This window comes from Delphinapterus leucas, chromosome 7, assembly GCF_059928025.1.
Source record: "Delphinapterus leucas isolate spDelLeu-1000000601 "Yukka" chromosome 7, BTC_Dleu_Yukka2, whole genome shotgun sequence".
NCBI classification, from domain to species: Eukaryota; Metazoa; Chordata; class Mammalia; order Artiodactyla; family Monodontidae; genus Delphinapterus; species Delphinapterus leucas.
The window spans coordinates 98,973,450-99,000,896 of NC_143135.1; the positions used below are offsets into that span (position 1 = coordinate 98,973,450).

Genomic DNA, 27,447 nt, shown 5'->3' on the forward strand with positions numbered 1-27,447 from the left:
TGTCCATTAAGAGTGGGATCCTTCCCTCAGAGGGGCACTTGCTGCTCAAGGAAATGAGAGGAGGCTCTGGCAGCACCGTGGGCCTCTGCTCCCTTCTGGTTGGGCATCTCTCTGAGCCATCCTGGCTGGAGAGGTGAAAACCCACCCAGGAATGAAAGAGCGAGCTCCAAAACGCTTCCTCTGCCCCACGTGCGAGGCTTCATCCCTTACCACTACCCACCCGGAGGAGGTGTACCAGGAATGATGCATAGAGAAAGAATTTGGGTCAGAGAGAGGACAATTCCAGTCCAAGCTGGGTTCCACACTACTAAAAGCCATAGACCCCATTTCTGAAGTAATGCTATGTTAAGCTAATAGGTTTTAAAATAAGCCATGTATGCAAATGTATACCGAGAACATGAACACAGATTTTCATTGGCACAACTGGCTACTACCCTTGCAGTGTTTACTTACTGAGGAAACTTAACAGCTAATGCTCAGATCTGACAAAAGACCAAGCTGTGGTTAGCCTTGTGGCTGGTTCTCAGCTGTTCTGTACTTGACAGTTTCCCAAGCTCATTTTGCCCTTTTGTGATATATGTACAGGCTGCCTGCACATCCAAAGAAAACGAATCATTGTGCTTTGGATCTGTTTAAGCTTAAATAAGCAAAAGTTTTTTGTTTTTTTTTTTTTTTTTTTTGGAAAGTTGTTTGAGGACCAAAAAGCAGTTTTCCTTCGGAAGAAAGAGAATGCGTCATTTTGCCCAAAATAAACATGTAAAACCCAGATGGCTTGCTCCTGACCATGAAAGGATGCCAAAGTTTATGTAGCTTGCTGGTTGTCATTGTACTGATGGGACAATTCAGAAAGTCTTTGTATCACTGAAGAGGAACTTGATATTGTACCAGAGAGGAACCCCTAATTCCAGAGTCAGATAGAGCCACGTTCTGATCCTGGCTCAGCTACTTCCTAGATCCCTTAAACTCATTTCACCTGGAAAAATGGGCACATAATGATTTTTTATAGCATGCTTATGAGCATCAAATAGGATAATACAAAATACCTAATACTACATGCTAATAATAAAAAGATACTACATGCTGATAACTAAATCGCTTTTGCTAAGGCCAAGATAAAATCACTCATCTAGCCATTCCTCTTGTCTATGGGGAATATCAGGGACAAGGAATAAAACAGCCTCATTCATACTGGTGTCACTTTACTATTTGCCCCATAATTTAGCTTCTGTAGTAAGAGAATGGTAAAAGTTGGGGTGTTTGTTGAATTCTGTGATTTGTCTAAGAGGCTGCCCTAATGATTTTACCACCTTCCCCAAGTATAATTGTTTATAGTTTTAAAAGCACATTCTCATTTGATCCTCAAAACAAGTTTTCAAGGTAAGGAGATCAGGTATTACTAACTCGTAGGAGAGAAATTAAGATACTAAGATCCTAAGGTTGTGGACTTATCCTTCATTCTACAACACTGATTGAATGCTACGTTCCTAGCAGGTGGCAGGTGGAGGTACAGCGGCAAATCAAAAAGCCAGGTCCCGGGGCTTCCCTGGTGGCGCAGTGGTTGGGAGTCTGCCTGCCGATGCAGGGGACACGGGTTCGTGCCCCGGTCCGGGAAGATCCCACATGCTGTGGAGCGGCTGGGCCCGTGAGCCATGGCCGCTGGGCCTGCGCGTCCAGAGCCTGTGCTCCGCAACGGGAGAGGCCAAAACGGTGAGAGGCCCGCGTACCGCAAAAAAAAAAAACAAAAACAAGGTCCCTGCTTTCATGAATTTGGGAGATAGACAATGAATCCACAAGTAAACAAAATAATTACAGGTGTTGATCCATGTCGTTTAGGAGGAAAATGGGTTATATGATAGTACATTTGGAAGGGACGCAGGGCAGGGGACGCTACTTGAGATGGGATGGCCAGCTTTGGTGTACCTGAGCGGTGGTAATGAAACCAGCAGTGGAGGCTTGAGTAGAAACTGGTTGTGGTGAAGAGCTAAATGAGGAGGCTCCTGGGGAGACAGAATGAGTGCAAAAGCCCCCACGTGGGAAGGAGCTAAGGGTTAGAACAAAGGGGGTCAGCGGGCTAAACCTTCATGAGCATGGCAGGAAGTGGGGGGAAATGAGGCAGGAGAGGAAGGCAGACCCAGAAACACGGGGCCCTGTACACCAGGGCTCTGCAGAATCTGGCCTACAGCCCTGTGTTTGTCCAGCCCACAAGCTAAGGACGTTTTTACAATTTTAAATGGTCGAAAAACATCAAAAGAATATTGTGCAAAAAGATACAAGCACCCCTATGTTCATACTAGCACTATTCACAATAGCCAAAACATGGAAACAACCTAAATGTCCATCGACAGATGAGTGGATAAAGAAGATGTGGTGCACATATCTATATACAATGGAATACTACTCAGCCATAAATAAACAAAATATTGCCACTCGCAGCAACACGGACGCAACTAGAGATTATCATACTAAGTGACGTCACTCAGAAAGAGAAAGACAAACACCATATGGTATCACATATATGGAATCTAAAATACGGCACAAATGAACCTATCTACAAAACAGAAACAGACTCACAGACATAGAGGTCAGACTTGTGGTTGCCAAGGGAGAGGAGGGGAGGGAGAGGGATGGACTGGGAATTTGGGGTTGGTAGATGCAAACTATTACATTTAGAATGGATACGCAATAAGGTCCTACTGTATAGCACAGGGAACTCTATCCAGTCTCCTGGGATAAACCATAATGGAAAAGAGTATTAAAAAGAGAATGTGTCTATATGTGTAAAACTGAGTCACTTTGCTGTACAGCAGAGCTTGTCACAGCACTGTAAATCAGCTATACTTCAATTTAAAAAAAAAGATTATGTCAGGACACAACTCAATAATTATAGGAAATCCAAATTCCAGTCTCTATAATAAAGTTTTTTTTGTTTTTTTAAGTTTAGTTTTATAATTATAATAAAGTTTATTGGCACATGGCCATGCTCATTCATTGACATATTGCTTACAGCTGCTTCCTGCATACAAGGGCAGAGGTGATCACATACAAGAGGACACAAGACCCTCAAAGCCTGAAATATTTACTTCTTGGCGCTTTACCAAAAAAGTTTGCCGGCCTCTGTTGTGGACCACGGTGAAGCATTTGGATTTTGTTCTAAGCCCAGAGTCCAGCACAGAAACCATTCCTACTGTATAACAAATGAAGAGACTGGTAATGTCCAGTAGGTGGCAAAATGACAGCCAGCATTTAGTGAGGGCTTATCTCGTAAACCTCTTTAATCTTCTCAACAACGCTATTTTAAAGATACTATTATTATTCCCAATTTACAAAAGAGGAAGCTGAGTCTTAGATTCTACAACCTGCCCAAAGTCACATGGCTGGATTTGTTGGAGCTAAGATCCCGGCCATGTCAGCCTGGTTCCAGAGCCTGGACAAACAGTTTGAAATATTTTTGAAAGAAATTTTAAGGAAAATATTGAAGAACCCTGAGGCACCTGGGGGATACATGGGTTCTTCAGAACACAGTTGGAAAACAATTGCTCTCATCCAACCCCCTCATTTGCACATGAAGACACCAAGGGAAGTCACTTGTCCTGGGAGATCTATGAGCTAAGATCTGAAGCTGGAGATCGCTTTTCTGCGGTACCTTCCCCCAAACCACAATTTCCTTCTGAAATCAGCTCTTACTTGAGTTCTGTTTTCAGAATGATCCATTTGATTAGGTTGTAGGCAGAAGCCTTAAGAACAAAAGCTGAGCTGGCCCTTTCGTTTTCCAGGAACGTCTCACCAGCTGTGGTTCCTGTGGGGACAAGGTGCAGCCCCAGCTCCCTGAGGTCTGCAGATTTATGGAGGATCTTGGTTGTGCCGCCGTGCTGGGCACGATGGGTAATGTGTTTGATTCATACCTCCCAGTCACCTTATGCTGTCATTATTCTTCCCATTTTACAGATGAGGACACTGATACCAAGAGACAAGTATTCTTCTCCAGACGACAGGGCTGCTAGTGACAGGGCCCAGTGGACAAGTCCGGGTATGTCTGCCCCACCACCCCTTATTCATCCCGCTGAGCTCTGCTGCTCCTAGGAAGCCCTTTTCTCAATCAATAACTAGTTACAGAGGCTGCTGCTCTGGTTTGCAAACTCCCCAACCACTCTGTGTAAGTCGACAACAGTGCTCAGAGAATCCCGACAAGGTGTGAACTGGGCATCCTGCATCTGCTGGGAAATGCAGGCCAGGCCACCTCTGGCCCTGGCTTTGGGAAAGGTCACAGATTCTTCACAGGAGCCATGAAAGGTCAAGAAGAAAGTTTAGGCCCCTCTTGTAACTGCAACAAAAACCTCAGGGGCTTCTTTCTGCATGGGGAAATCCCCTATCCTTTCTGACCCTTAAAAGAGTCCATCTTTCACCTACTTGATAAATCTCCTTTTCAGAATTTTTTTTCTTCCTGACAACCTAGGTTGATCAGGGTGATGATGTTTATTTCTCTCAAATCTGTCCCACCACCACGACCCCATCAAATGCTACCTCCTATGAGTACAAAAACATACCATGGGGATTTCATGAAACCCAGATCAAAGTGACAAATGGGCTATCAGCTATGAGACCTCCCACATACAACGTGGTCAGTAGACACTTTTCCATGAGAAAATAGGTAGAAGGTCACTCCTTGACCACTATGCTCTGACCTCACCTTTTCCCTCCACTTGCTAAGCAGGCACAAACTGCTCCCTTCCTCTGCTGAGCCCCCTGTGGGCTGCAGGCTGAAGTGGGGGTGTTGAGAGGGGGAAGGACCATGAAAACCACAAGGGCATGTCACTCAGAGCCTGCCTTGCAGCATTTCCCCCACGGACCATTTGTCCTTTCTGAGCCCAGTGGACTACCGTGACATTTCTCAAGGTTGGCAACCAGTTGATAGCACATCCATGGGTGAATAAGATATACTCATCATCTCCCAGAGGGCAATTTAAAGTAAGATCTGGGCTTCCCTGGTGGCGCAGTGGTTGGGGGTCTGCCTGCCAATGCAGGAGACACGGGTTCGAGCCCTGGTCTGGGAAGATCCCACATGCCGCGGAGCAACCGGGCCCGTGAGCCACAGCTACTGAGCTTGCGCGTCTGGAGCCTGTGCTCCGCAACAGGAGAGGCCGTGACAGTGAGAGGCCCGTGCACCGCGATGAAGAGTGGCCCCCGCTCGCCACAACTGGAGAAAGCCCTCGCACAGAAACGAAGACCCAACACAGCCAAAAATAAATAAATAAATAAATAAAAATTTAAAAAAAAAATAATAAAGTAAGATCTTTAATGCTCTGAAAAAAATTGTAAGACAAGCATCCTTCTAGGCTCAGAGAAAAAGAGCAGTGTTTCTACCTCAGATGGAGAATTCATTCATTCTTTCATTCACTCACTCATTTGACAACCTATTTCAGGTGCTGTTGTGGGTCAGTTTCCCTGGAGAACAGATGCTGAGATGGAGACTTGTGTGTGGGAGTTTATAGCCACACTCTCAGGACAACACTTGTGAAGGAAGCAAGATGGGGCGGAGAGAGTTGCTGAAATGGGGTGCTGTGGCAACAAAGGCCTCAGCTAATCCTGATCCCAAGGGGAGCTCTGAAGCTGGACCATTTCCCTTTAGAGCTGCTCCACCTGGAGGCAAGGGCACAGGACCTTTCAGCCCCTCTCGAGGGGGCCCATGGAGGGGCCCCATGGAGGAGGTGTGACTTGGGCAAAATGATTCTCCCCACTGAAGGCAATTCTCAGAGAAGGAGCCAGCTGACACATCCCAGCCTCCCAGCCTCTGGGGGATGGACAGAGAATCTGAGTGTCACACCTGAGTGTACACTCCAGGTGCCAACTAAGGACCAGCATTTACTTTAACATCTCTTGCTAACCTTGAGCTTTTTCTCTGAATTAGGAGATTATCACAAAAAGCAGATGTGGAAACACACCAGGTTCCCCTTAGTTAAAGTTTTGCTACAGCTGATTCAATTTAATAAACAATTATTTAACCCTATCCTATGGTAAACAACCAGAAGTCCATCTACAGGTGAATGGGCAGACAAACTGTGGTAAATTCATATCATGTGCTTCTACCCAGCCATAGAAAGGAATAAACCCTCGACAAATTATTTTGAGATGAACCTCAAAATAATCATGCCAAATGGAAGAACAGTGACAGAAAGTAGATCAGTGGTTGCCTGAAGAGGGAAGGTAAAGAGGGAAGGAGAGGATTACAGTAGGCAGGAGGAAACTTTAGGGGGCAATGGATAGTTCACCATTTTGATTGTAATGATGATTTCATGGGTGTATACATATATCAACATTTATCAAATTGTACATGTTAAGTATGGACAATTCATTATGTCAATTATATCTAAATAAAGCTATTTTTTAAAAATAACTATGATCTTCAGACTAAACAACAAAGCTATAGTAATCAAAACAGTATGGTACTGGCACAAAAGCAGATGCATGGATCAATGAAACAGGATAGAAAGCCCAGAAATAAACCTACACACTTATGGTCAATTAATCTAGGACAAAGAAGGCAAGAATATACAATGGAGAAAAGGCAGTCTCTTCAGTAAGTGGTGCTGGGAAAACTGGACAGCCACATGTAAAAGAATGAAACTAGAACATTCTCTAATACCATATACAAAAATCAACTCAAAATGGGTTAAATACCTAAATGTAAGACCAGATACTATAAAAATCTTAGAGGAAAACATAGGCAAAACACTCTTTGACATAATCACAGCTATATTTTTTGGATCCATCTCCTAGAGTAATGGCAATAAAGGCAAAAATAAACAAGGGGGATGAATTGGGAGACTGGGATAGACATATACACATATATACACTAATATGTATAAGATAGATAACTAATGAGAACCTGCTGTATAGCACAGGAACTCCACTTCGCTGTACAGTAGAAATGTACACAACATTGTAAGACAACTATACCCCAATTAAAAAAAAAAAGTGGGACCTAATTAAACTTAATTTTTTCCTTTGCATAGCAAAGGAAACCAAAAGAAAGACAACCTATGGAATGGGAGAAAATATTTGCAAACAGTGCAACTGACAAGGGATTATTTTCCAAAATGTACAAATAGCTCATACAGTTCAATATCAAAAAAACAAACAACCCACTCAAAACGTGGGCAGAAGACCTAAATAGACATTTCTTTAAAGAAGACATACAGATGGACAACAGGCACATGAAAAGATGCTCAAGATCACTAATTATGGGGCTTCCCTGGTGGCACAGTGATTACGAAGCCACCTGCCAGTGCAGGAGACACAGGTTCAAGCCCTGGTCCAGGAAGATCCCACATGCTGCAGAGCAACTAAGCCCACGTACCACAACCACTGAAGCCCGCACGCCTAGAGCCCGTGCTCCGCAACAAGAAGCCACCACAATGAAAAGCCCGCACGCCACAACGAAGAGTAGCCCCCACTCGCCACAAGTAGAGAAAGCCCACGCACAGCAATGAAGACCCAAATGCAGCCAAAAATTAAATAAATAAAATTAATTAATTAAAAATTAAACAGTAAATTTAAAAAAGATTGCTAATTATTAGGGAAACTCACATCAAAACTATGATGAGGTGTAACCTCACACCAGTCAGAACGGCCATCATCAAAAATTCTACAAACAATAAATGCTGGAGAGGGTGTGGAGAAAAGGGAACCCTCTTGCACTGTTGTTGGGAACGTAAATTGATACAGCCACTATGGAGAACAGTATGGAGGTTCCTTAAAAAACTAAAAATAGAACTACCACATTATCCTGCCATCCTACTCCTGAGCATATATCCGGAGAAAACCATAATTAAAAAAGACACATGCACCCAATGTTCATTGCAGCTCTATTTACAATAGCCAAGACTTGGAATTGACCTAAATGTTCATCAACAGATGAATGGATAAAGAAGATATGATATATCCATACAATGGAATATTACTCAGTGATAAAAAAAAGAATGAAATAATGCCATTTTCAGCAGATAACCTAGAGATTATCATACGAAGTGAAGCAAGTCAGACAGAGAAAGACAAATATCACATGATGTCACTTATATATGGAATCTAAACGAGTGATACAAATGAACTTATTTACAAAACAGAAACAGATTCACAGACATAGAAAATCAGCTTATGGCTACCAAAGGGGAAAGGGAGGGGAGGGATAAATTAGGAGTTTGGGACTAACAGATACAGACTACTATATATAAAATAGAGGGCTTCCCTGGTGGCGCAGTGGTTGAGAGTCCGCCTGCCGATGTAGGGGATACGGGTTCGTGCCCCGGTCCGGGAAGATCCCACATGCCGCGGAGCAGCGGGGCCCGTGAGCCACAGGAGAGGCCACAACAGTGAGAGGCCCACGTACCACAAAAAAAAATAATAATAATAATAATCAACAAGGACCTACTGTATAGCACAGGGAACTCTGCTCAATATCTTGTAACAACCTATAATGGAAAAGAATCTGGAAAAGGTATACATATATACATATGTGTACCATGTATATATATATATATATATATATATATCTTTGCTGTATACCAGAAACTAACACAACATTGTAAATCAACCATATTTCAATTTTTAAAAGAAGAATAAAAAATAAACTATACTATGAAATGGTCTGTGCCAGGCTTCAGGAACACTAAACTAAATAAGAAACAAACTCTTCTTTCGGGGGCTCAGAGGCTAGCAAGGGAGATACATGGATACTCAACTAAATATAATAGAAATCAGAATAACAGCTAGTATGATTAAAAAAACAAAGAAATTATCATGGGGGCAAAGAAAAGTGGAGAACTGAATTTTTTTCTGGGAGACTAGAGGATAGCAACAGCTAACTCATAGAGTATTTACTATGCATGCTTTGTCCTTTAATTCCCACATCAACCATGTGAGTGGGCACTGTCATTCTACCCATTTCACAGGTGAGAAAACCGAGGCTTTGATTCCAGAGAGACTGGTTCCAGAGTCCACATTCTTAATCACTAGTTACTATTCCTCTCTGAGAAGTGCCGAATCAATCTGGGCCTCAGAAGACAACTAGAATCACCCCAGAAAGAGAAAGCTATTTTAGGTAGAGAGGGCAGTACAAACCACAACCCAGTGTGAACCATGACGATATAGACGTACTGGATGCTTGAAATAGGACAAGAATTTTCTATGAGTATGGGGAATGGAGGGAAAGGAGGCTGAAATGGGGGCCAGGGTGTGACTGGCCTTGAATGATCTGCTAAAGAGTTTGCACTATAACCTTCAGGCAAAAGGGAACCACTAAAGGTTTTTGAACAGAAGAATAACATATCAGATTTGTGTTTTTGAAAGAGAATGAGAAAGACTACCTGCCTACGGTGAAACGAACACTCGGCAAATTTCATGCGAATCCATTCTCAAAAGACCATTTGATTCACAGATATTGCACTAAAACCACATTAAATCAGTAGATCCGGGACAAACTACACTGTAAATTTAGGTCAGTCTCAGAACGTTTTATTCTCTGGTCACCTGAGTCTTGTATTCATTCTGTTACTTCCACCTGTTTCTCCACATTTTTACCAAATAGAAAATTACAGAAAACCACTATTGGAAAAGAGAGAAGCAAAGTGACCCTTCTCCAGGCCCTACCTGAATTTAGTTCAGACCGGGTCCAAGATTTTTTTCCCACTGGCGTAAAATGAGAACTCCCAAGATGACACTTCTACCTTTGTTTCTTGTCAAAGTGATTTTTTTTTACCTCCTCATACATTCAACCTAGATGATAAGCTCAAGATCTGAAAAATCAACCAGTAATTAAGTCCAGACATGTTTCTGGCTTTATGAGGGCACATCTGACACCATTGTGTCAAGAGGAAAAGTACAGCCTTTTCCTCATGTGCTTTGACAGGAAGTATTAGAAAATTCTATAAGGAACAGTATTCTTCTAGGTGAAAACAAACGTGGGAAACTATTAACTAGCCACAGGCTAGTTCACACCTTCCAAGGGAGGCCCAGAGACACCTTATATGCACTTTCTTTGGGTTTTCTTAAGGGGGTACAGACAGATCAAGTGTCACTCTAAAGCAAGGACAAGACGTTAGCAGGAAAATCAAATGCTTAGACAGCCTTGGAGCCTTAAATATAAAAACTTGAAGTCCCTAGAGGGAATCTTATGGGGAAGAAAAGAGAAATCAGACCAAATACTCAGAAGTCTTGGTTTGTATTCTCAGTTCTGCCACTAACTCACTGTGTCATCTCAACCAAACTCCTCAATTCTCTATTTTGAAAAATGGTACGATGCAACCTACTGATGCCCTGCTCCCATACATATCAATATATTCAAGAAGCATTTATGGAGAACCTTCTATGGCCCTATAGCCACACCAGCCGGTAGCAGAGACAGGGCTACCTCTCACATCTCACGGTTTCAATGCCAGAAAACCCTCACCATCAGTGCTGCTCACATTCGCCTTCTGATATCTGGAGACCTTGTTAGACATACCAGTAGCTCCTCATTCCAGTGAAATTCTTATTTAATCAATCTGGAGCGGATCCTACCCGTCTGCTGCTTTTTAGCTGGGGGCCCAAGGCATTTATAACCTCAATTTGAGAAAGAGGACATTATATCCTGCTAAACTCTACAAGGAAACAATATTTCTCTCAGTTTTTTACTCTCTTTCTACCTGTTAAAATAGCTAAAATATTTGAAAGACATTTTTGATGGATATAATGTTCCCTACCCAAACTATCAACACATTTAAGAGTACTAACGCTAATTTCAATTAGAACCAGTAAATATTAGTTCCTTTACAATTTTCTAAACATTGCAGACTGACCTCTGTTTTCTAAACATAAGTCTACCTGTATTTTGCTGTGTGTCCCCAGAAAAATGAAATAAAGTCTATCTCAATTTGTCCAGTAAATGAGAATTAAATACCAAAAATTGTTCATTTGCATACTCTCACCCCCACTAAGATCATATTCTCTTTAAACACAAGGCTTTATCTTTCACATCTGATCATATCTTAGAGCGGTGCATACTAGATGGCTAGATAAATAAAGAGATGGATGCTGGATGAATGACAGATGGGTGGATGGGTGGGTGGATGGATACACAGATTTTTTAAATGAGTAAATCTGTGATTTAGTGAACTTTGCCCCCTGATAACCATTAGAAATTGTTTCCAGAGTTAGAAATATATTCACAAGGGTTCAGCAAAAATTGCCTAATTTTAATTGTTTAATAAACTAGACAAGTGAAAACAAGGTGACGTCACAACACAGGAACATTTTAATATCTCTTGCACTCCCTCCTCTCCCCAAAAGCCCTGCAACTAGTTGACTTACCAGGACTACCCACGTGCAATAGAAAGATTTGTGCCACCAACACATCACTCACCCCTCTCCACAATCGAGGTGACACATGTGGTCCCCTAAATGTTCCACCGGGAGGTATTTTGGGGGCAGCTAACTAAGAGGGGGGCTTCCAGAGCGGATGGAGGAGGTGAGACACATGAGGTCACAGAGCCACTGCCTCCCCCTTTCAAAAGAAACCAGTCTGCTCTATTTATTTCAGAATCCAGAGGAAGTTGACAGAGTGCGACAGCAGCACAGCACAAAATGTGGTGGAGGCTTTGCAGCTTGCTGGCTTGGTTCCCCTTACAAGGTAAGGACTTAGAGCTCATGTTTTTTGATGTTCAGTTGACCTAATGTTTGGGCACATCTATCTACCAGTCAGTCAACTGCTCTCACGGAGGACCAACTGCAGAAGCAGCTCAGGTAAATCTGCCACTTTCCATGCCACACCGAAATCACATATCTGAGGGATGTTACTGGATTCATTGAATCTCTTGTTCAGTGGCTACAGGGTCTAGAAACGTCATTGTAGTGTGTGTCTCTGTGGAATCTGTGTTATGGCAAAGTGTAACAAGCTTATTGGCTCTTTTAAGGGTATACCAGTTAAAAGGGCATCTCTTTGGGATTTTTAAAAACTTCCTTGTTGTATAAGCCTTAGCCAAATAAGTTAATTTCTCTGAAACAGTTTCCACATCTTGAAATGAAGATGATAACAATATTTGATCTACCAAACTCTAGATTGTTATAAGGATCAAATTTCAAATGTGAAAGTACTTTGAAAGTGGCAAAGTGCTATATAACTCTTAATTCGTTCAGATCATAATGATCCCCGTGAAAACTTTGTGCTTATTTTTTGAGTCAGTTATACTTTACATTTCATTATAATTTTCAAATGTGATTTTTTGATGCTTAATTCTAATGTAGTGTTTTGAACATTAAAGAAAGACACAGTTACCTTTTTAGCACAGGTCAAATTATTCCTACCCAAAAGTGGGGGCAGGCTGTATTGTCTCTGAATCTCTGATTGCAACTTGTATCATTTTCTAGCAAAGAAAATTACACATATACAGTGTTGCTTGCTTGTTGAATGTTGGTTTCCAAAATTGAATGTATTGTTATGTTCTAAGTAAAGCAGCTGTCCTTCTAAATCTTCATTCACCACAGAACTGCATCTGAAGAATAGTATTTTTAAAAACTAGATGTCCTCTTTTACATAGTACTTCAATTTCCTATCTTATACACTTCAATTAGTGCCCTCTGTTTTGGTCCCTGCATCCTGAAGCACTTAATAAAGATTCAATTTTTGTAATAAATAATAGTGTCTTCAATAAGTGTCTTGAAGAAGAGCTAATACCTTCAGAAAAAGTACATTTAGGTGGCTAAAATTAGAATGCTTTCAATTATTCCAAAGTTTAAAGCCTTTAATTGACCTTCACTTTTTCAGGACTCGAGTTATTCCCTTATAAAAATAGCTCACAGAAATCATGTTTTAAATAAAAAACTGCAATAATCATGTCCTAAGGTAAACCTAAGATAAGTCTTTTAGGATATAAATTATTCAAATACTATTTATAAAGAAAGGGGAGAAGTATATTTATTGTATCGTGCACAGTGCTGAGTACTTTATGTTATTTCATTTATCCTAGCAAAAATACTGAGGGAGGTACTCATATCCCTAATTTACATATGATAAAATTGAGGTTACAAGAAATTAGACAACCTGCCCAAGTTTTCACAGCTAGTAAATGACAATGTAAATATCAGGAAAGCACACAGTAAAAGTATTATCTCACGAAAGTTTTCAGTGAGTGCGTGTGTATTGGGTTGTGATAGAAAATGTGTTTCTTAATGTGGATCAAAAATTTGAAAGCTATAATATACACAATTTGGAAGATTCATTCTTGAAAAATCCCAAACTGAACCCTCATCCAAAGGGCCAGCCAGAGGGCGTCTAGGCTCAATGGTATTTGGGAACCAACTGCCCACTCTATCCTAAGCTTACTCATGCCCATCAGAGTCCCAAACGGGAAAGGAGCTGACCACGTTGCTTTCTTATCAGCAGAAAGGCAGCAAATCAGCAGTTTGGGCAACATAGATTACCAGCTGCTTTTAGCTAACTGAATTATGGGAAGATCACTACACCTTCTTCCCCTGCACAACTTCTATGGGTGCCAAAAACTTATAGCCCCCCCCCCCAAAAAAGTCCCATAATCTTGGAGCTTGCCCTCTTTTCAAGGCGCCTACTGGCAGCCCCTAGGGTGGGTGAAACACAGTAAGAATGGAGAAGCTTTCAAATTCTTCCCATTTACCTATATTACAGATGATGGAAAGCCACCAATTTGCACCCTCTGTTCCGGTTGTTTAGTGGAGAGGAGGATGCAGGAAACAGAACAGTTGCAAGTTGAGTAGCGTCCTCCTGATACTTCCTTTGACCCGGAAAGAGTCATCCATTTACTGACATGCTGTTGAGACGGATTCTTTAAAGCTATACTGGGAATCATTTGATTTTGAGAAAGTCTGATTCATTGGCACACTCGTAATTTTCTCTATCAAATCTATCTAAAGAATAATAATAATGCCTTTTTATAATGACCTGAATCGAAGCCTATTTTGCCTGCTAACCTCATAAGAGCCGAGCAAATACAGCTCTGGTTTGAGAATTAACTCACTGTGTGTCTCTGGCTTTAACCTAGCTCATCTTTATTATTTAACATAACCAAATGAGCATCCTATTAAAATATTTATTACTGAGTATATACATTTACTCATGATTAGCCATTGATCGAACAAATACTTAAAATGTTACTTTGTGTTAGGCCCTGGGAATATAAAATGAATGACTAGCAAACAACTTTTGTATGAGGAGTCTGTAATCTATCCACAGAGACATACTTGTAACCAAAAAGGTAATGTGTGAAGTGCTGTAAGAGAAGTTTAATGGAAGCCTTTGGGGATCTGGAGGAGAGAGGAGGTTACTGAGGGGAGGGAGAGGCTAAAGGCTGCTTGGGCAGCTTTGACAAAAGTGGTGTAATTTGACTTGAGCCTTGAAGGAGCTAAGAAAGGCATTCCAGGCTGAGAACAGCATGGACAAAGGCAAAGTATCTTCTTGAGCCTGGTACTTTCTGGAAACAGCAAGTAGCCATTTGCATGGAGCGTCTGGAAGGGAATATCGGCAAATGAGACTGGAGGAAAAGATGGGAGTCAAGTTATCTGGAATTTTGACCTGATTCCTACAGGCAGTGGGAGCCGTAGCAAATATGCTAATGAAGGAATCAAACGATCAAATTTATACATTTTAACTGTAATTCTGAAGCAGACGAGGCTGATAAATTAGAGGGAGTAGAGGCTAGAAGGAGGTTATTGCAATGGTCCAAGAAAGAAACAATGGAGGCAGTGAGAGTAGTGAAAAAAAGAGAAATGAATTGATTAAAGAGATGTTTTGGAGAGGGAAGACGCTGGGGTGCCTTTCAGATACCTGGCATGCAATGGCTTGGGATGACACCGAGGGGTACAGGGAACTACCAGAACCGAGCAGGTGGTGTGTCTGTGTTTGGTGTGTGTGCAGCGCAAGGGACAGTACAAATGATGAATTCCAAGCGGACGTGTTGAATTCGGGGTCCCTGCAGGACAGACTGGTTCTCTTCTGGAGTTTTAAAAGTTATTGCATGCAATAATAATTGGGCTACTAAGAAAAAGAAAGAATATCTTGCTCTTTCTTCAGTCTGCCATGATGACCTCGAGTAGGGTGGACATACTGCAACTCCCCAAACCTTCGGAAAACCAAGGACTCTTAGGAACTGCACAGGTTTTATCTACGGGTGCTTTGGTAGGCAGCTGTGGCTGCTGCTTGCCCTTCAGCTTAAGGGTCGGTCACGCGTACTTTGGGGCGAAGCGATTCCACTCATAGGACAACTGGTTCACGCGGTGGGGGTTGGAGATGATGGTGAAGGTCACAGGTTCCCTTTCCATGTATAAATCAGTCACACAGTCACAGTCTATAGCTCCAGACTTAACTAGCGGCCTCGTAACACATGGCTGTGCATGGATGGATAAACCCAGTCGTGGAGATAATGACCAAGCCCAGCAGTCAATAATCCACTCAGTAAACATGACGTACCAGCAGTGAGTGGTGACCTTCCAGGAGAGACATCACAGAGATTCACTGTCAAGCTCTGTATGTCCAGCATTTGGGAGTCACGTCGGGCTCGTTTGTGGGTGAGAAGTCTGAAGCCCAGACAGGGAGAACTAGCAAGTAGGCACAGGGCACTCAGGGTCTACACTAGAAAGCCTAAGGGTGAATAAGGATATACATGTCTTTAGAACCTGTAGGGGAGGAAGTGGTGAGCAAAGAAGATACCCCTCACCCCATCCCTCTGACAAAGAAGGTGAAAGTTTGACTCTAAACTTAGGTGAAGAAAGATTTTAAAGACTAGTTCCACTGTAGTTTTCAATGGCAACAAAAGGGTCATGGGGAACTTCTTTCTTACAAGACGTGCCATCAAAACTTAGGTACCCACTGTGGTCCTCTTCTACCCTTTGACGTGACTTAGACACATTAGACAATATTTTTAAGCACTACCACTGAAGCAATATGGCTCAGTGGCTTCTCACTGGGCTAGTCTTCCTTTCTACAAGGATTTCCTGTCTCTGAATCAAACACGGGGTCTACATGACAGCACTGCAAGATAATGAGGCTTATAAAGCCAAAAGCAAGGCCAGGAGCCAAGAGTAGAGGAAACGACAGTGTTCTATACCTCAAACACAGCCCTTTCCATCTGGAACTCAGGCACCTATTCTTGTGGTCAGCAACCTGATCCTGAACTCTCAAAGGCAAGAGCAAACACTCATCTCGGGAGATAAACTTCTTTAGCATATGCTAAAAAGCCATACTACCTTTTAGGACAATTTTTAAGACACTGTGAGAATCAAATGACATTATTTAATTCATAAGCATGCATCCCAAGAAAAAGACAAGGATGATATACACCTTTAAAATGGGAAACATTTATTCATAAACAGGCAGCAGACAACTCTCGCCACTCCCTTCTCCCCAAATGTGGGCTTCCTGTCTAGACAATCATTTTACCAAAGGTAAGAACATGGGCAAAACTTCTCAGTGTCAATTTCTGGCCCGAAGGATGAAATCAGGGGATGTTGCTTAACACTAGTTTTTATTCTATCATTTATTTATGTAGTAACTTCCCTCCTGCCTCTCAGTATTCTTACTAACAGTAGGAGAGCATAGATATCTATCCATTGCCTGCTAAATTATAGTGTCATCATGAAAGCTGGCATTAAACCATTACTTTCCAAGCTCACACTGTGATAGTTTCTATAAGGAATGAATTTTAGAGAAATAGAAAACATAGTTATTGCCCTCTTGAAACTTCAATCTGTTTGTGGGAAGCAAGATAATGCATGAGAACTAGAGAGTAAAGCAAGAATCATAATGGAACAAAGCAATGCAAGTTAGGTCTAGATTCAAATTCTTGGTTCAAAAGCTGCTTAACCTTGGAAGAAACTCCATTGTCATTTCAAAGCATCTCTACTAATATTAGCCTTATTACTCGATTATAGGTTGATTTTATAGATGAGAATATTTCCAAATGACCTGCCTAAGCAGGATTCTGGCCTATGACTCAATGCTTTTTTGAAAATAATCTCTTTTTATTGATTCCTTGTTCATCGCTGTATTGGCTGATGATATGAGTGGTTTTCCCTTCTGACTCAAACAAACTGTTTTCCCATGAAAGTCAATATGAATACAATACAGTAATTCTGGGCTCTTATTGCCAGAGGCTAGGTTGAAATTAATGACCGAGGAATGGAACAAACTAAAAAGTCTGCACCAGTTAATTCCCAGAGCTCTCCAAAGCGCTTTCCCTAATATTTGAAATTTATCACAAGGAAATAAACTCCCTTCTTGCTTCTCTTTTTTAATTTCTTTTTTTTTTAAGGTTTAAGATGATGCAGTAAAACTCATTGCATTTGCTGTTCATATTTTATAACCCCACAGTATTCTTCTGTTTATGGAAGTGTTTGGTACTTTCACTGATAAGAATTGTCTCGTCCTCAGGAAAAAAATTTTTTTTAAATTTAAAACTTGAAGAAATAACAAATGGCAATAAATGTGCCAAATCGGCAGTAAAGCCAATTTATTTTTCTATCAGTTTCTTTTTTGGGAGGATAACTGTGTAGCTGCTTAGAACCAATTGTTTCTCATTCTCTGGGGATTGTGATTTGGGGAAATTAGACTCTCACGTTTGCCTGGGGAAAGCGCTGCTGTGGAATATTAAATCGGAAGAGATCTGAGAACATCTTCCCTCTGGTGGAGAAGCCCTTCTGCGGGTGGGGCGTACCTACTCACCGTGATGGGCAGCTCCGTAATTCGCAAGAGCCCGATGGGAAATAACATTCTTTCTTAGAATCCAAGACCCCCAATTTGTACTTGAAGACACAAGTCGCCTGTTTTATAAACAGAGTCCAGAAAGGCTGAGTTTTCCGGGATCTCATCACTTAGGTAGTCTGACCTAGTTACGTGAGCATGGGCTTGCAAGCCTGCACACGTGGGCACAGATGCCAGCCCCAGGACCTCTATGACCTTGAGCCTCTACTCCCTCATCGTCAAGTGAGCAAAATAATTCTTCCTCTAGAGGGTTAGTTTGAAAGTTATGTTAAATATCGGTAACATGGAAGACACAATTCCCGGCATATGGCAGGCAAATGCCTAATAGACATTCAACTTTCTTCCCATCAGAACCCACCCCTTCATTCAGACCTCTTTCGAGAGACATATTTACTGCCCCTGCACACTGCATTCCCACCCTTCCTCGCATTGTTTGGTGTTGACTTACGTTTTGTTTCTCTAAGAAATGTGTAGTAAATAACCAAATAATGAATGAGGTTGCATTGAGTCTAAACCCCTGCCTCAGCTCAGGAGTGGCGTGGCCCGTGCCAGCTCTGACTGTCCCCGATTCTCTTCCTCTGCAGAGGCCTTTCAGACCAACCACATGGAAACCGTCACCGTGGAGGAAGGCCAGACACTCACTCTAAAGTGTGTCATTTCTCAGGCGGCGACCACCTCCCTGCAGTGGCTGGCCCCATCGGGCTTCACCATTTTCTTCAGTGAGCATTCCGGTAAGTGAAGGAAAAGTAAATCACCACCAGGCCTCAACCTGAGGGATTTTCCAGACAGACAGGTTGGTGGGACAGAAAGCGGCCATGAGTCACCCAAACGGTGGGCTTGGCTCTACCCACTGTGACATGTAAATAGCACCCAGAAGCTTATTATTTCACAGGTGGCTGCTTTTACTGACAGGAAGTCTGAAATGGAAACCCCACCAAAATGGTTGGTTAAAGGGGGCTCAAATGACAGAGTACGTTTCCATCAACCCCCCTCACCCCCATGTCACTTTCTGACTCTCAGCGACCATGAAAACCACCAACAGCATGATGACAGACGGGTAGCAGACTGACAGACTGGGGGCCCTTGGTCCTCAGGCAGCCAACACATCACCCCGCATCTGGAGCCAGCTGCTTTGTTTTCCATCTGAGCAATCCAAAGCCACATCTCAAAGCCCCTTCCAGATGGCTCCCCTTCTCTTGTTGGTCTTAACAAAACCTTTAGATCACTAGGCGATAGGAACTGACAGGACGTATTACTTTGAAAAGGAGGGCAATCTTCCTCTCTCAGAAATACACATTGAGTCTTAGATGCCTGAGATGGAAGAGGACTCTTTTTTCCCCCAATTTTATTAAGATATAATTGACATACAACATTGTATTAGTTTAATGTGTACAACATAATGATTTGATATATGTATACATTGGAAAATGATACCACAATAAGTTTAGCTAGGATCTGTCACCTCATGTTGTTACTTTTTTTTAATAGTCTATTATAGTCTATTTAGTTCATCTCTTTGGGCAGGATTTTATGAAACCCTCCCCTTTATGAGACCATTTTATATCTCCATTTAATACTCCTAACTGTCAAATGTTTGGAAAAGTCTCCAACACAGCAAATTTCATTCTGCTTTATAAAAGCAGAGCCTCTAAAAAAAATTTGATGTGCTTTGAAAATGTTACTAAATATTGACAGGTTCAATGTAAAAGAACTATATTATTTTAAGCTAAATCAACTAGATTCCGAAAGAATAAGTAGATATTAATTGTTAAAAGTTCTGAGAGGAAAATTTAAGTAGAGAGAATTCTGTTAAATAATGCTTTCCATTGCTTTGTTTTGGGTAAACTGGGAGAAGACGGACGTTCTCAAATTTCTGCAACAGGATGCCTTGATCTAGCTTGGTGGTTCTCAACCAAGGGTACTTTTTGCCCTCTGGGGGACATTTGGCAATGTCTGGAGATAGCTTTGGTTGTTATAACTAGGGAGAGGCAAGGGGATCTGGACTCTAGCGAGCAGGGATGCTGCTAAACATCTCATAACGCACAGTGTAGTCTCCCCTCCCGACAAAGAATTATGGACTCAAATGTCCATAGTGCTGATACTGAAAGCACCTGAATCCCAGCTCAGGTAACATCGTGTCCCAGGACACACAGCAATTATTCCAGATGAGAAACAACCTTCCTTGGTCAGCCATTCACAATTTAACGATTTTAGGCTGGTTCACATTATAAATCTTAACATTAGAAAAAAGAAGCAAATAAAGCCATTCATTTAAGGAGCCTCTGATTTGCTAAGCGACCTTTGACCTGAGATGGAAATCCCAGGTCAAGGTAGAATCAAAAGGAACACTTGCTATTGGCTAGAACTTTCTGGAGCTGTGGGGGATTTCATGTTGGGGTTTGTTTGTTTGTTTGTTTGTTTTGGCTATTCCTTAAACATTTGGAAGGACTAAGTCGTCATCTTTGGGAAACTTCAAATAATAATGAACTTTTAAAAATTAAAAATAACAAGCACCTAGCTGGAGCAATGAATATCAGTGCATTTATTTTCCATTCTTCACATACACTGTGACAAGACAATCACAAATGAATCAGATTTCAAAGACATAAATCCTAGTGGGGCGTTTTCCACAATGTAAAAAAAAAAAATTATTTAATATCCTCCTGCAACCTGAACCCTTTGCCAGCACAGGGCTCTTAATTTCCTACGAGCACAAATAAAGCAAATTGCTTATTTCACAGATCCTAGAATCAAAGTATTTCATTTCCTAAACTAACTTCGAACTATTCAAGGCCTCCAGCTGGCAACACCAGAATTTGGAAAGCAGCTCAGCTGAAGATGGGACATTTGTTCCTTTAAAGTGTGAAAATCAAAAGCTATTTCTCTGAATAATCAATCCACTGAGAGTCTGCATTCATCTGATCTCTCTCCTCATAATAGCTCTTTTCCCCTCTTGTACAGGTTTAAAAAATTCCAAATACCAGCTTCTTCATTACTCCTCCAATCAGCTCTCCATCAGGGTACTGAATGTAACACAGCAAGATGAAGGCGTGTACAAGTGTCTGCATTACGGCAACTCCGTGAGAACAAAGGAAGTGAAAGTGATCGTGTTAGGTAGGTGTCTGAATGCCAGTAAACCCAGCCTGGGAACAATATACTTAGGAACGTGATACATCATTTTAAAACTTAATATTTTAGTTAAAAAATGTTGCCTAGAGCAAGGCATTTCCTGGGCGCCTTTGCCACCTTTTGTTGAAAGGAAAACAGCATTTTGAGTGGCAAGCCCCAGACTAAAATGTGAATTTGTGAAATCTGTCTTTGGCATCAACTAAATTTTCTCTGCAGGGAACTAAAAGGAAAGAAAACTAGTACTGGATGAGCCGCGACTCTGTGTCAGGCGCTGTGCTAGTCTGCAGAGAATCAAAGATAATTAGGCACAATGTCTGCCCACAAGGAGTTTGCACACTAGTTTAGGAAGGCACAAAACACATACGGACATCAAGCAGAAACTTCTGACAGCATATCCTAAGATGGCATGAGTTCAGATGTAACTGCACTGGACAATCAGCTCACATCCTCTACAAAACAAGTTCCTCTCTTCTGCTGCGGGTGGGTGGGTGTGGGATTGGGAGGCACGGATAGGAAGGGACAGCTCCCGATGGGTTGGAACTTGCTCAGTTCTGCAGATGGTCAGCTGTGTTCAGCGTAAGTCTCACTATCTTTACCTTTTTGCTTTTCGTGGCAGAACAGATCAATTAAAAACGCTGCTTTTTATTGCTCTCTAAATAACATAAATCCACATATCACACAAAGAATTTCTTAGACTTCTCTTCTTGAATTATTAGAGTGTGGTACCTGCCGTAAAGTAAAGGCATGTTGACTAAGTCTCTAGGAAGGAGTGGCTCCCTAGGGGTTTTGAGAACCAATGTGACTCAGCTTAGGGATCACCTTCTCCCCACCTTACTGGCCACCCCAAATACCACTCGGGCTCAGACTGACTGTGTGCCCTACTGAGCTCTCATAACACCCCATGCCTACCACTATCATTGCACTTAGCACTTGGCCTTTCAATTAACAGGTTAGGGGCTGAGCCCATCGCCAGACTATAGCTCCTTGGCGGGCCTTACCTTTTCCTTATTTGCATTGCTAGCATCTAAGGCATCTAGTGCATACTTGGAACTGACCTCATAATGTCTCAGTGGCGGATGGATGAGTAAATCAACATGAAAGAGTGCAGTTCTGGACCAGGGAAGAAGAAGAAGTAAGCCTAACTGAAAAGGATTTCCAAGACAGGAGTAGAAAGAAAAAGGGCCGGCGGGCCCTTTAAAAGAGAAATGCATCTTTGATGCTAGGAGGGGACAGAGGTAACGTACGTTGAGGTGAGTCCTAGACTCATGAAAGTTTAGACCTGAAACAGCGAGACCATAAACCAGTCATGTCACAGACAAGGAAACTGATAGACCAAGAAGTTGTGGGATTTACCCAAGCGCTTACAATAGCTGGTGACAGAGACAGGACTAAAATTCAAGCCTCTATTCCTCACTTAGTGTTCTACCAGCCAAATACATTCATATATGACGCTTAATAATTACTGTTGTAACAAAGTCTGCCTGGGAATTTCTAGAGACTAATCACACACTGGACGACAAACATTCTGATTACAGCCAGAGTAGCTTTCCAAGTACCTAAAAGCCCTTTAACTATATTCTGAGAAAGGTCAAGTAAAAAAATACGCCCATTATTTAGACCCCATCCCCTGCAATGATCCCTGTAGATTATTAGGCTCTGTGCTTTGCTGATATCTATAGACCAGCTAATTAAGCAAAGAAAAATCAATTTTCTTTTAGCAACTCCTGTCATGCCAACCTTGGAAGTTTCCGTTAGAATGCAAAATGGAGAACATGTCCTACTGAAATGCTCCACTGTGAGAAGTAAGCCCCCTCCACGGATAACCTGGCTCTTAGGGGATGACATGGAGCTCCAAGGTAAGTGAAGAAATGGCTCTCTTTCCTCCTTTGTTTTCCTCCCCGTTTATGTGCCTAAGGAATTTTTCAAGGTTCTGGCACCCTCTGGTGGCAGAAGGGGCCACCATTCAATATTTCATCAGTTGTTTCAAGACAAATTATCCTTACTAACCAATCGATACCATGCCTTACTCTTGAAAGCCTCTACACAAATAACATGGTTACATGTTTTTGTTTAAAACAAGGTAGAAACCTAAAATGGAATATTTATTATGGCTTCATAACATTTCATAAAATAAAAGGTACAATATAGCTATTACCTCTGAGCATAAACTTTGTAGCAGGCATAAAATTAAAAATACGATTTAACAGGGACTTCCGTGGTGGCGCAGTGGTTAAGAATCCACCTGCCAGTGCTGGGGACATGGGTTCGAGCCCTGGTCTGGGAAGATCCCACGTGCCGCGGAGCAACTAAGCCCGTGCGCCACAACTACTGAGCCTGTGCTCTAGAGCCCGCGAGCCACAACTACTGAAGCCTGCACGCCCTAGAGCCCGTGCTCTGCAGCAAGAGAAGCGCACTGTAACCAAGAGTAGCCCCCGCTCGCCACATCTAGAGAAAGCCTGCGTGCATCAACAAAGACCCAACGCAGCCAAAAATAAATAAATAAATAAAAATACATTTAACATAATACATGTAATTGGAACATATATGAACTTGCTTATACCGTGGAGTACTATGTCATACTGCCCACGACAGACAAAAATATTTTGGTAACAGAGAATCTAAGCTTTCAGCCTTTTAACTGAAGCAGGAAAACCAACTGTGGTGCTTGGGAACTATTTCTAGTTTGTTTACATTTCAACAGACATTCCATTCGATTTTATGTAACCATAGATTCAGTCCAGTGCCAATTCTGGACCTCTCCTTTAATTTGCCTTATTCATTCAACTTGAGTAAGGTCTTGGGTCTTTGTGTTTCACAACGTTAGGCTTTTCCCGTGTAAACATGATAAACTTTGGATTTTGTTTTTTTCCAGTAGTGCAGGGTTTATAGAAACTTATCCACTCTTGTTCATCTGCTTCTCTTTGGGACTAGGGTCAAGCATGTCCCAGGCAGCTGGGGGATGTTAGAGTGAGGTTAGAAGTCTAACAGGTTTGCCAAGATGTCAAGGCCATTGGTCTCTCAGAGACGCAAACACGTCCAACAGCATTAAACAGCCACAACCTCACACGCCTCTTTAAATTGCTCCATAGGTGAAACCCACCATGAATATGAAACTGATGGGAAGAAGTGTAATAGCACCAGCACACTCAGAGTCCACACATATGGCAAAAACTCAACAGCGAGCTGCATCGTCCGACACAAAGGCCTGCAAGGAAGAAAACTGGTAGCCCCTTTCCGGTTTGAAGGTTTGGGTAAGAACCACCAATGACTGTCTTTAATTATTTTAAATTTACCTTTATATTACACTATCAAACAAAATTAAATGGGTTAGGAAAAGTCCTTCAGAGTGAGCTCAGGTCAACAAAGCTTTCTTTAATAGCAAATTCCTTTAATGACTGAAATGTCTCCCGCTAGCCAACGGGGTTGCAACTGTTCCAACACTGAGAGGAACCCCCGTTGTGCAGAAAGCCTAGCAGAGTGCCACATGCAAACAGTGTCATGGTCGCTTTTTGATCATGACAGCTGGCATAACTTGACCTTAAACAGTTTTATTGCAGTCGTGTGTTTGGAGAGATCATGTGAAGCATACTACCTCTCTGTACTTAACCCAAAAGAAGACAATACTAACTGAAATAAATCTAAACTTGTCAATATCATTTTATGTTAATATAACACTCACGTAGTCACATTAAGTCATGATTATGCTTTAGTTATTTCGTTACAACCGCTTTGGAGATTTCAGTTTACCCATGTTAATATTCTGAGCAGAGCACCAAAAAATAAGAATAATAAAAAGAAAAAAACATCAAACATTAAATGTGAAGAGGAGTTGCCTCCATTTTCAGAATCCCTCTTCTCTGATTCCTTCACCAAAAGTTTAAGAAGTAATTTAAAAACTATATAAAACTTTTTGAGCCAAGAAGTATCCTATAAGAAGCAGCATGGGAACTTCCCTGGCGGTCCCGTGGTTAAGACTTCGCCTTCCAATGCAGGGGGCACGGGCTCGATCCCTGGTCGGGGACCTGAAATCCCACATGCCTCACAGCCAAAAAACCAAAACATAAAACAGAAGCAAATTCAGTAAAGACTTTAAAAATGGTCCACATCAAAAAAATCTTTAAAAAAAAGAAAAGAAGCATGAATCACACATCTATCATTAATAAGAGTCTGACCTTCATTACTTTATAAAAGTTCTTCTTAGTGAGAAAAGAGATTCCTGGAGGATAAGAATTCACTCACACTAGTGAAGGAGGAAGCTGTTGGGTGACAGTGCATTTGTTGAAAAAGCTCTTTATCAAATGAACTAACCAATGAGGAAAGGCACTTGTTAACGAGAACCTCTCTGTGGGAAAACTGTCACGCTGCTCTGTGGGCGCTGGCGCTGTGGCGAACAGCTCCTCGCTCACTACCCCGTGCTCGCAACCATTCACTTTCTCATCAAACCAAAAGCAGGTCTTGAGGAAGCTGGGTTTAGAAGACTCAAGTACCCACAGACCAGACTGTACTGTAACCTGACGCAAATATTCCTACCTCTTTGTTTTTGGGGGTTCTTTTAAGTTTTTTTTGGTTTTTTTTTTTTACTGTGGACCATTTTTAGTCTTTATTGAATTTGTTACAATATTGCTTCTGTTTTATGTTTTGGTTTTTTGGCTGTGAGGCATGTGGGATCTTAGCTCCCAGACCAGGGATTGAACCTGCACCCCCTGCATTGGAAGGCGGAGTCTTAACCACCTGACCTCCAGGGAAGTCCCTCCTTCCTCTTTGTCATTCATTCCGGTCCCCAACCTCCACCCCCATCAGTGCAAGGGAGCATGTGGGGAATGTGAGAGGGTCGCCAAAGAGAAAATGAGGCTTTATTTATCTAAATGCTTCTGAAAGACTTTCGGATTTTAAATAAAAGAATCAACAATATCAAAAAAGCATATTTTTACTTGTCAGCAATTGTTCAAGCCATCTACAAAAATTACTGCTGAAGGGGAAATCACAGTTTCCCCTCCTTGATGGCCATAGTTTTCTATAGGACTAAAAATCATAGCCATAAAATGTTTCTAATAATAATAACAGGCTAAAACTTGACTTTTATTTATGATCTGATTGTCAATTATTTAGCACCACTGCCAGATCCCCAGTAAGTGTTCACAGAACCACACCAGGATCACCTGTTGGTGCATCCAACTGCCTATGAATGTTTCTCTGTGACGAGCGCCTGCATTGACCCACAGGTGCTAGAAATCCGACAAGTAAAAGTTTGCTAGCTGAGGACGCTCAGGAACATATTTACAATAAGGATTCTGACCCTCTCATCTCCACACTCTGCATGGTAGGAACAATGTTTACTTATTTATTTTTAAAAGAATTAACCTACTTCATATAAAGAGAAATGGCATATTTTTATGGAAAAAAATATATTTTGCAATGCCAAAAAATAGAAAAATGGCACTGTTTTACATTTTTAAAATCTTTTTTTTTTTTTTTTTAAAGAAGATGTTGGGGGTAGGAGTTTATTAGTTTATTTATTTTTGCTGTGTTGGGTCTTCGTTTCTGTGCGAGGGCTTTCTCTAGTTGTGGCGAGCGGGGACCACTCTTCATCGCAGTGCGCGGACCTCTCACTATCGCGGCCTCTCCCGTTGCGGAGCACAGGCTCCGGACGCGCAGGCTCAGTGGCCATGGCTCACGGGCCTAGTTGCTCCGCGGCATGTGGGATCCTCCCAAACCAGGGCTCGAACCTGTGTCCCCTGCATCGTCAGGCAGACTCTCAACCACTGCGCCACCAGGGAAGCCCTAAAAATCTTTTTACTATCTGGTTTAATAGAAATAGGTTCTCATAACTTCTGCATTCAAGCTCTTGTAATATGTTGTTTTGCTTAAACTATATAAAAATATGAAGCCTCACACCAAGTTGGAAAAGGGAAAAGTATTTGAATAGCCTTTTCAGATAATTGTGGATACGCTTCTTCAACGCTACACTAAAACTCGACAAGAGGTGGTTTCTTTAAGGTTAGCTGCTCTGTGGACTCTAGAACCATGTCAAGGAACTTTTCATACTCTTGTTACATTAAAATCCATCGAACAAATTTGCTATTTAAATGATCCAGGCACTATTCCTAACATCATGCCTTGGTCATTTGGAGAATACTGATTCATTGATTGATACAAATCTTTCAAATGTTGGCACATTTCAGTAACAAAATCACATTCGTTAATATCATCACTAATCTCATCTGAAGCCTAAATATTTGGAACGTGTCAAGTTCACAGCGGCGGATACAGGTTTTCCAAAACTCTAACTTGAAATGTGGCTAGTGCAACCGAGGAAGTAAATTTTTAATATTACTTGTTATTAATTTAAATTTAAATAATCAGTATAGCTGGTGGATACCATATTGGATAGCAGAGGTCTATAACATTCTAACCAACCAGGGAGATAAATCATCATGTACCAGTATCCACTTAATCAAGACAACATTCAGTCTAAATGAATCTATTTAGCAGTTTTGCTAAATAGAGGATAAATCAAATACAAACTCCAGTGTGTGTGTATATGTGTGTGTGTGTATATATAT

The 27,447-nt window shown here is 41.6% G+C and overlaps 1 protein-coding gene across 2 annotated transcripts in view; it reads left to right on the forward strand.

The window, feature by feature from the left end:
- Nucleotides 1–29: 29 nt before the first annotated feature.
- CRTAM (cytotoxic and regulatory T cell molecule) overlaps nt 30–27,447 on the forward strand; it is a 37,534-nt gene continuing 10,116 nt past the window's right edge. For both annotated transcript variants that reach the window (XM_022560388.3, XM_022560390.2), the window contains exons 1-5: nt 30–11,659; nt 18,340–18,486; nt 20,717–20,869; nt 22,603–22,740; nt 23,974–24,135. In XM_022560388.3, the coding sequence (XP_022416096.1) occupies nt 11,614–11,659; nt 18,340–18,486; nt 20,717–20,869; nt 22,603–22,740; nt 23,974–24,135 (646 nt within the window). In that variant the 5' untranslated portion in view covers nt 30–11,613. The remainder of the gene's footprint in view (nt 11,660–18,339; nt 18,487–20,716; nt 20,870–22,602; nt 22,741–23,973; nt 24,136–27,447) is intronic.